The 8,626-nt window shown below is 53.8% G+C and overlaps 1 protein-coding gene across 1 annotated transcript; it reads left to right on the plus strand.

Annotated features, from left to right (window-relative positions):
- The first annotated feature begins 6,312 nt into the window (after window positions 1-6,312).
- On the plus strand, window positions 6,313-8,023 carry LOC123180814 (leucine-rich repeat extensin-like protein 6). The gene has a single exon (XM_044592955.1). The coding sequence runs from the start codon at window positions 6,484-6,486 to the stop codon at window positions 7,795-7,797; it is 1,314 nt and encodes a 437-aa protein (XP_044448890.1). The 5' UTR covers window positions 6,313-6,483; the 3' UTR covers window positions 7,798-8,023.
- The last annotated feature ends 603 nt before the right edge of the window (window positions 8,024-8,626 follow it).

Genomic DNA, 8,626 nt, shown 5'->3' on the forward strand with positions numbered 1-8,626 from the left:
CTACCACACCTCTGAGTCAGTAGGTGCTTCCTCAAGTGCGCCACCTCCACCTCAACTCCAGAAGAAACCTGCCAACAGGCCAAAACCAAGGGGCAATACTGTGATTGAGTTGACTGCCAAGGAGTTCTGGGAAAGGCGTCGCCGCAACCCCTATGCGGAATCCCAAGAACCCAATTTGGTCAACCGCCCGTTCTGGAACCGCTTTCAGTTTGCCATTTACTTTGATGTGATCAAGGCCAAGAAGAATCTCTATGTTGATGTTCGTTCCATCGACACGGATGCCATGGAAAAGGATCCTGAGTACTTTGGTGGAGCTCTTCAGATGTGTTCTCAGCTGAACATTCTCAGAATCATGCAGTTCAACAAGGACTTTGATGCAGATTTGGTGGCTCAATTCTATGGTACTGTCCATCTTGTAACTGATGAAGAAAGGACTCTAACCTGGATGACAAATGGCAAGTTACTGTCTGTCAAGTGGAAGGCCTTCATGGAGTTACTTGAGGTGGAAGATCACGGGCTTGAGACTCCTGTCGGTTTTCGCCCTCACCGCAATGCCAACTCCACTCACAAGCAAGCCCTCTGGCCCTATTGCACTGTGAAGGTTAACCCTGTGACTAAGAAGGAAACCTATGAGCTGTCTACCTTTCTGGACATCCTTCATCATGTCTTTCGCGAGACCCTCTTCCCTCGCATCGGGAATCTGGATATGGTCCACTCCTATCTCGTGGATATGCTTCTCTTTTGCCAGCATGAGAAGGAAGCAAACACTGGCGAGTCCCTGGACATTTCTCATGTTATGTGGTCTGAACTTCTTATTGCCGTTTCTGAGCGCAAGTGCCCGATCTATGGTCCGTTCATCATGCTGCTCATTGAGAATGCCTGGGCACGTGTCTATCCCAAGGTGATGCTGGAAACTGGAGAATTGGTTTCTCATGAGATCAAGCGTCTGAGGAAGAAGGACAATTGGGGCACCCCAGCCACTAAATCCGGGGGTCCATCTACTGCTGCTGACATGGAGACCGAGGACGGGGCTGAGGCTGATGATGACGATGAGGACTATGAGCCTTCTGGGACAAAGCCCTCTTGGGCAAAGAAGCTCAAGTGCAAGATGAAGAAGCTCTTCTGCATGGAGTCTCATGGTCAGTACATGACTCATGTGGCTGAGAAGAAGGCCAGGGGGCGTCACAAGGAGCTCATGCGTCAGCTGGGTGGGACCGTTGTCAGTGGGTCTGAGGGCCAGATCACTGAGCAAGAGGAGTGGATTCAGCAACACTGTCTGTGGACCGATTCCGACACCGAGCAGTTTCCGACTGAGGATGGCAATGTTGATGACCCTGCCAGGATGTGATGAGAGAGCTCCTCAGTTTGCTTTCACCTGGAGCCGTAGTGTCGCTTTTTGCCCTTTTGGTGTCTCGATGCCAAAGGGGGAGAGAGCTTAGGGATTTGTGCTTTATGGTGTCGTCGTTTCCCGTCGTTTCTTTGTAGTGTCGTCGTTTCCCGTCGTTTCTTTGTAGTGTCGTTGTGTTTTCTCGCCATTTGCTTTGTTTGGTTTTGTGCCAGTGAGACCTAAGTTCCAGACATATGGTGTAAGACATATGCTACCTTATCTTTATCTATGTCTTTCTAGTACCTTGGTATCTTATGAGTTGCTTGTCTATCCTGTTATATTACCTGCTCTCATGTATCCTATGCTTAGGTTGTTGGACTATAGAATATAGGGGGAGTGTTGATCCTAATGTCTGTGTCTTACATTCCAAAGGCACTACTAACCAGGTGCACACATTCACGGGGAGCCCGTCTATATTTTGTAGTTCTAAGTATCTTTACTTTCATGATATATCCTTGTGCAAATCCCTGGTTGTCATCAATCCACCAAAAAGGGGAGATTGTTAAGGCATATCTCTCTAGATGTAGTTTTGGTGATTGATGACAACATGTTTGCGGACTAATCATGTGCTTTGAGCATTTCAGAGATTCATCCTTTGGCACGAGACGATTTCTTTCCCTTCGGAGTGTCATTCAAGACGGTGTAGCTCTTTCGCTTCTTTTTTGGTGGACTAGTTTCATAGGAGTCACCGTACTATCAAGAGGGGGTCCGTTTTGGTAAGGCTAGGGTGGAATCAACACGTACACATCCTTTTCACACCCTCTGAGCCTTTCCGCTTCAATGGAGATCTCTTTCCCCTTTCTTTGGGCTTCGTCTGGTCCCAGCGGTAGTACCGCGGTACCCAGCGGTAGTACCGCTTAGGGGTCACAGGCGGCAGTACCGCTTCGCAGCGGTAGTACCGCCGGTGGGTCCTCCGCCGTAGTACCGCTGCAGTACCAGGCCCCTACCGCGTCGACTCGAGGGGTCGTTTCTCGTGTCGGATTGTGCGGTACTTTGCAGCGGCAGTAGAGCGGCAGTGCTGCTCATGAGCGGTAGTACCGCCCTACCACCGCGGCAGTACCGCTCGGGTCCGTCTCTCTCCTGCCCTCCATTCTTCACGGTAGTACCGCCTGGGGGAGCGGTAGTACCGACGTGCTCAGCGGTAGTGCCGCTGCCTCCTGTGGTAGTACCGCCCTCTGCGGGGCTGTTTAGGGGGGTGACGGTTGGATTGTTCCCCCCACTATATAAGGGGGTCTTCTTCCCCAAAGTTGACCCACCTCTTCCCCCAAAAGCTCCATTGTTGCTCCAAGCTCCATTTTCGCCCGATCTCTCTCCCTAGCCAATCAAACTTGTTGATTTGCTTGGGATTGGTTGAGAAGGCCCCAATCTACACTTCCACCAAGAGAAATTTGATTCCCCCCACTAATCCCTAGCGGATCTTGTTACTCTTGGGTGTTTGAGCACCCTAGACGGTTGAGGTCACCACGGAGCCATAGTCCATTGTGGTGAAGCTTTGTGGTGTCGTTGGGAGCCTCCAATTAAGTTGTGGAGATTGCCCCAACCTTGTTTGTAAAGGTCCGGTCGCCGCCTTCAAGGGCACCAATAGGGGAATCACGACATCTCGCATTGTGTGAGGGCGTGAGGAGAATACGGTGGCACTAGTGGCTTCTTGGGGAGCATTGTGCCTCCGCACCGCTCCAACGGAGACGTACTTCCCCTTAAAAGGAAGGAACTTCGGTAACACATCCTCGTCTTCACCGGCTCCACTCTTGGTTATCTCGTCCCTTTACTTTTGCAAGCCTACTTGTGTTAAATCCCTTGCTTGCTTGTGTGCTTGTTGTCATTGCATCATATAGGTTGCTCACTTAGTTGCATATCTAGACAACCTACTTCGATGCAAAGTTTAAATTGGTAAAGAAAAGCTAAAAATTGTTAGTTGTCTATTCACCCCCCCTCTAGTCAACTATATCGATCCTTTCACACATCCTTATCATTGTAATATCAGGAACCCTAGTGGCTTGTCTTGTGTATTATTCGTATCATTCATTCATGTTTGTCATCATCCCCATCATGATGTATGTTGTTTCCATGTGTGAGTAGACCTCTAGTTCTCGGGGATATGGATGAACCTTGGTATGTGTATATGATTTGGATCGCTATTTTCGATATGAGATCCTCTATTGAATGCTTAGTTTAATAACTTCGTGAATGTTGTGAAGGGGCCCTACTCAGCATTATTGCCTTATGGCCATGAAGTATATCACTATCGTTGTAAAGGGGTAGGATGTGAAGGTAATTCCTGGTGACAGCAAAAACCTTTACGCTTAACATTTGTAATTGATAGGGGAATTATGGAGAACCCTTAGAGAGGCCGTGTCCACGGGATAAACCCTTAATTATCATAGTTGTAACCCTCTGAGGGTGGCATGCGTGGCATGAAGTCTGCTTCGAGTAGAATGTGTTATGTACCCGGCTCCGCCCAGCATAATTGTCAAGAATGACTCAAGTATCATTACCATACTATGCCCACTCATAGGTTGCGTTAGAAACATACCAGCGGGGATTCCGGACTCCCTAAGAACACCTTAGTCCTTTGTTATTTCATCAGTCACTTCAGCTATTGTTTCCTTATTGCTTTTATGCTATTTACTCTAAATCTTGTTTCACAACTTCATTGTAATTTACTTCCGCCCTCACTTTGTTTGGAGTATACAATATTTGCAGACACAAATCTACAATTCCTTACAAGACGCAAATGTATGATTCCCGTGCTTCCTATGGGATCGATACTCTTACTTCAAAATGGCTACAACTAAACCTTGTGCACTTCCAGGTTATCATGGACATACTGACCTGACGCCGAAAGTACCTCTTTGAAAAAATGGGTGGTGTACGAAAATAGTTGCGCATCAACCTCTCATGCGCCTCAACCTGTTCTCTCCGGATGAACACACGTCCAAACACGGAACCGCTGTGCTTAGGCTTCTTCCTCTTGTGCGTCGCCACTAGCATAACAGTTTACTCATCCGACGTGGAATCTTCCATGAAAGAGGAGTCGCACGAGCTCATCTACAATGCGGAAATCACCGTCAAACAACATCTTCATGCCCGATAAAACCCCCTCCAAGTTTGCACAATTTTTTACCTTGTGGAAATTTGCTCGAACATGTTGCGGGCGAGGTGGAAGCAACCGCCCGCTGGCGGGTCGGAGCCGGGGAGGCGGCTGCAGACTGCAAATGGCAGGTGGGTGGCGGCTGTAGAGGGCTTCTGGAGGGCTGCGTGGCTACCGAAGGACTCAGCTCGCGGCGACGCATCGACAAAGGCAACAACCGAGAAACCGTCGGCTCAGCCGGTTGCAGTGGTTGCGCCACAACCCCTTTTAGCTCCGGCGGTTGGCAACTGCTACAAGAAGGTGTCCGAGATCTTCTACAACCATTACGGCCGCCCGAGCTCCGACGAATTTGTACATCGGCGCGCAGTCGCCAGGCGGGCGAAATCAAACCGGCGTCCGCTATGGTGCTATGATGGAGGACATTGGCGGTGGGGGTGCGTCGAGGTCAGGGACGTGCAAAGGAGCGACCATTTTCGTGCAAAAATCACCTGCGGAGGGCGGGGGAGGGGAAGGGTGGGACGGGCGGAAATGAAATGAATGCCGGTTTGGCGTTGGCGTGCGACCAGCCGTTTTACATCACTTGAAGGAGGTAATGTATTTTTTTACATCTACATCATCTATTAGACTGGCGCTTTTAGCCCTTAAAAATATAAAAAGTAGTTATTTAGAGCAACTCCAATGGGGCGACCCATTTCATTCGCTCATGTTCGTTTGGGTCTGCACGGACAAAAAGACTGCCCAACGCAGAGACCCATTTCCATTTTGCGTCCGCTTTGTGTCCGTGTGGACCCATTTTGTCTCAAATTTGGGACACATTTGGGTCGGCGGCGGACACAAAGAGGAGGCCTGAGCTGGGCGCGAGATGCTGCGGGGGGGGGGGGGGGGGGGCGTGAGCTGCTGCGGGCGCGCAGCGCGAGGGGCGTGCGGGGCGCGGCCGGGCGAGAGCTGCTGCGGCCCCGGCGAGCTGCTGCAGGGGCGGGGCTTGAGCTTGCGGCAGCACGAGGTGGCATCGGCTCAGCACGGGGAGAGACGCAGGGCGGGCGCGGCGAGCTGTGGGCGCGGCGAGCAACGCCGATAGGAGCAGCACCGAGCAAACGACGCCCCAGCCTCTGACCCCGATACATCACGGAGGCACTCTCCCCTCCGGCGCTCGTCCCCGCAGGTGACACTTGTCCAGACCGCGCCTCGCCGCACCCAGCGGGCGACGCTCCTCCCGGCCACGCCCGCGTCGCGCGCAGGAGCTCATCCCTCTCCCCTCCGGCGCTCGTCTCCGCAGGCGACGCTCGTCCAGGCCGCGCCTCGCGATGCCCAGCAGGCGACGCTTGTCCCGGCCGCGCCCGGCCGCCGGCCTCGCCTCGCGCCTGCGCCGGGCCTATGTCGCTGCAGCCGTCGGCCGTCTAGCCGCTGCCAACCCCGCTGCCTGCTACATGTTCGACGAAATGCCAGAATGGACATGGCAAAAATGCGTCAGGCCATCCGTTGGGCGCATATGCAGACCCAAATCAAGAAGCGGACGCGGCTACCCGTTTGGTCGACCCAAATAGACAAAAAATAGACGAAATGCATGTCCGTTTGGGTCAGGCCCGTCAGAGTTGCTCCTATGGGTCTACATTATTTATTGAAGATGCTTTAAGGAGGCTCCTTCCCCTCTCCACCACCCCTTCACTCGCGAGTCGGTGCAGGGCAAGACTGGTTCGCACCACGTGGCACTCTCGCGGACATCAGTTCAAGTATGAGCAAGAAAGTTGGCACCACGGAGATTTGGAGTTTTGCACACCTACACCCATCAATCCCAGTTAAAGTTGTCGTTGATTATAAGAGCATTAAGCAACACGAGAAGAAAAGAAACAAATCATTCAATCAACCAGCTGGTGCATGGACTTCCCCCAACAATCTCGCTAGATTCGGGGATCGCGCACTGGACACAATACTCTCCCCCCCTCACTCTATCTACGCACGCGAAAATCTCTCACACTCTCACAGTACCAAACCAGGCTCAAGAAGCATGGAGCAGCCACACTTCAATCCTCTCGCGATGCTACGTCTACGTACTGTAGCCGTGGCCGCCGCCTTGTTGCTGCTGCTGTCCTCCCCCGCCCCGACCTCCCAGCTCAGCCTCGGCGCCACATTTGGCGTTTGGATCAATGGCGCCGCGCCGCCACCGCCTCCTCCCGGCTCCGCCTCGCTGGGGCCCTCCTCGACGCAGATCCAAGGCGGCGGGCAAGAATACACGGCGCTGCAGGAGCTGAAGGCAGCCATCTTTGAGGACCCCCGCGGCGCGCTGTCGTCCTGGCAGGGGCCAAATGTCTGCGCCTACAAGGGCGTCTACTGCTCCGCGCCGCCCGCTGGCGCGGCGGCGGCGGGCGCGGTGGTCGCCGGCATTGACCTCAACCATGCGAGCCTCAAGGGCACGCTCCCGGCCGCCCTCTCCCTCCTCTCCCACCTCACGTTCCTCCACCTTAACAGCAACCGCCTCGCCGGCGCCGTTCCGGACACGCTCGGGGACCTGCAGTACCTCACCGAACTGGACCTGAGCAACAACCTGTTCTCCGGGCCCTTCCCCGCGGCCACATTGCTTATACCGTCGCTGGTCTACCTCGACCTGCGGTTCAACGGCTTCTCCGGCGAGCTCCCTGACGAGGTCTTCGCCAAGAACCTGGACGCGCTCTTCCTCAACAACAACCAGTTCGACGGCCAGATCCCGGAGACGTTGTGGTCCTCACCGGCGACGGTGATCACCCTGGCGAACAACCGCCTGACGGGGCCCGTCCCGACGGCTTATGGCTACGGCGGCAGGGTCCGTGAGTTGCTGTTCCTCAACAACAAGCTGACCGGCTGCGTCCCGGAGGCCCTGGGGTTCCTGCCTTACATCGAGGTGCTTGACCTCAGCAACAACCTGCTGTCGGGCCACCTGCCGAGCACGCTGTCGTGCCTCTCCGGCATCGAGGTGCTCAACATCGCGCACAACCAGTTCACCGGCGAGCTGCCGGAGCTGGTGTGCGACCTGAGGCGGATCACGAACCTATCGGTCTCCTTCAACTTCTTTTCCGGGATCAGCCAGGATTGCGACCGGCTGGCGGGACGGAGCGTCTTCGACTTTGCGGGCAACTGCGTCCCGGGGCGGGGCATGCAACGGCCGCAGCCCGAGTGCGACGACGCGCCGGGGGACGTCGGGCTCAGCTGTCTGCGCATCCCGGGGTCGCGCCCTGTTGCGTGCGCCGAGGCCGCGGTGTCCATCGGCATCGGCGTCACCTTCGGTGGTGGGCTGCCGTTTGGGATGTCAGGCGGCGGCGCCGGTGTCACGGTCACCGTCCCCTGATCGTACGAAGCGGGCCGGGCATGAACTTTTTTGGGGTTAATTAATTAGCCTTCTTTCTTGGCAGAGCGCCTGGATCATTACGTGATGGTGGTATAATCGGTTAGTTTTTGGCTGGTTAATCCGCCCTGGCATACAATTTTTGCATGCCTAAATTAACCATGCAGGGGGTAAGCGCATGTACTAGAGTTTTTTCTAAACCCGTAGTAATCTAAACCTAATATTTCAATGCCTGAGCACCAAGTAATTCAGCTTCTAGAAACCGCAATGTTTGTTAGTTTAGTTCAAAAAACACCGAGCTGCCAAAGCGCAACAGGGTGAACCCGTGATGCTTTTGCTCAGTGACGAGACTGGCGCCCGATTGTGATGTGCTCGCGGGCCTGCTTACTTTTGAGCTGGAAGAGGAGGGATTTCACAATGAGTTAAGACTGGAATTAATGGCTCCTCCATGAATGCAAAGCTGGTGGATGCAACCACCCGCAGCAGGGAGATGGGCCATGGCCGGCCGTGGAGGGTGCTCGGATGTCGGGCCACGTGACGGGCTGCCCTTCTCTTTCTCGTGCCCTCGTACGCGTACTCGTAGTAAAAAACGGATCAGCTGTGAGCTGTTTGGCTTCGCAATTCACGCCAGCAGCACGTATTCCGCTGTTTGTGCGCGCTTTGGGTTCTGTTCGGAAACGCCCGCTTGATTTGACACCCTTCACCGCGCCCACTATTAGGTTGTAATGCGAGTATCATGTATACTAGTATCATGCATGATACTAGTGTACGATACTACTTTCATAATGCATAATATCGCGATACTACTTTCATAATGCATAATATCGTAACT

Source organism: Triticum aestivum, chromosome 1D (genome assembly GCF_018294505.1).
Source record: "Triticum aestivum cultivar Chinese Spring chromosome 1D, IWGSC CS RefSeq v2.1, whole genome shotgun sequence".
Lineage (NCBI taxonomy): Eukaryota > Viridiplantae > Streptophyta > Magnoliopsida > Poales > Poaceae > Triticum > Triticum aestivum.

Excerpts from the sequence above, each read along its gene's own strand:
- LOC123180814 (XM_044592955.1), top strand. The coding sequence starts at position 6,484 with ATGGAGCAGCCACACTTCAATCCTCTCGCGATGCTACGTCTACGTACT.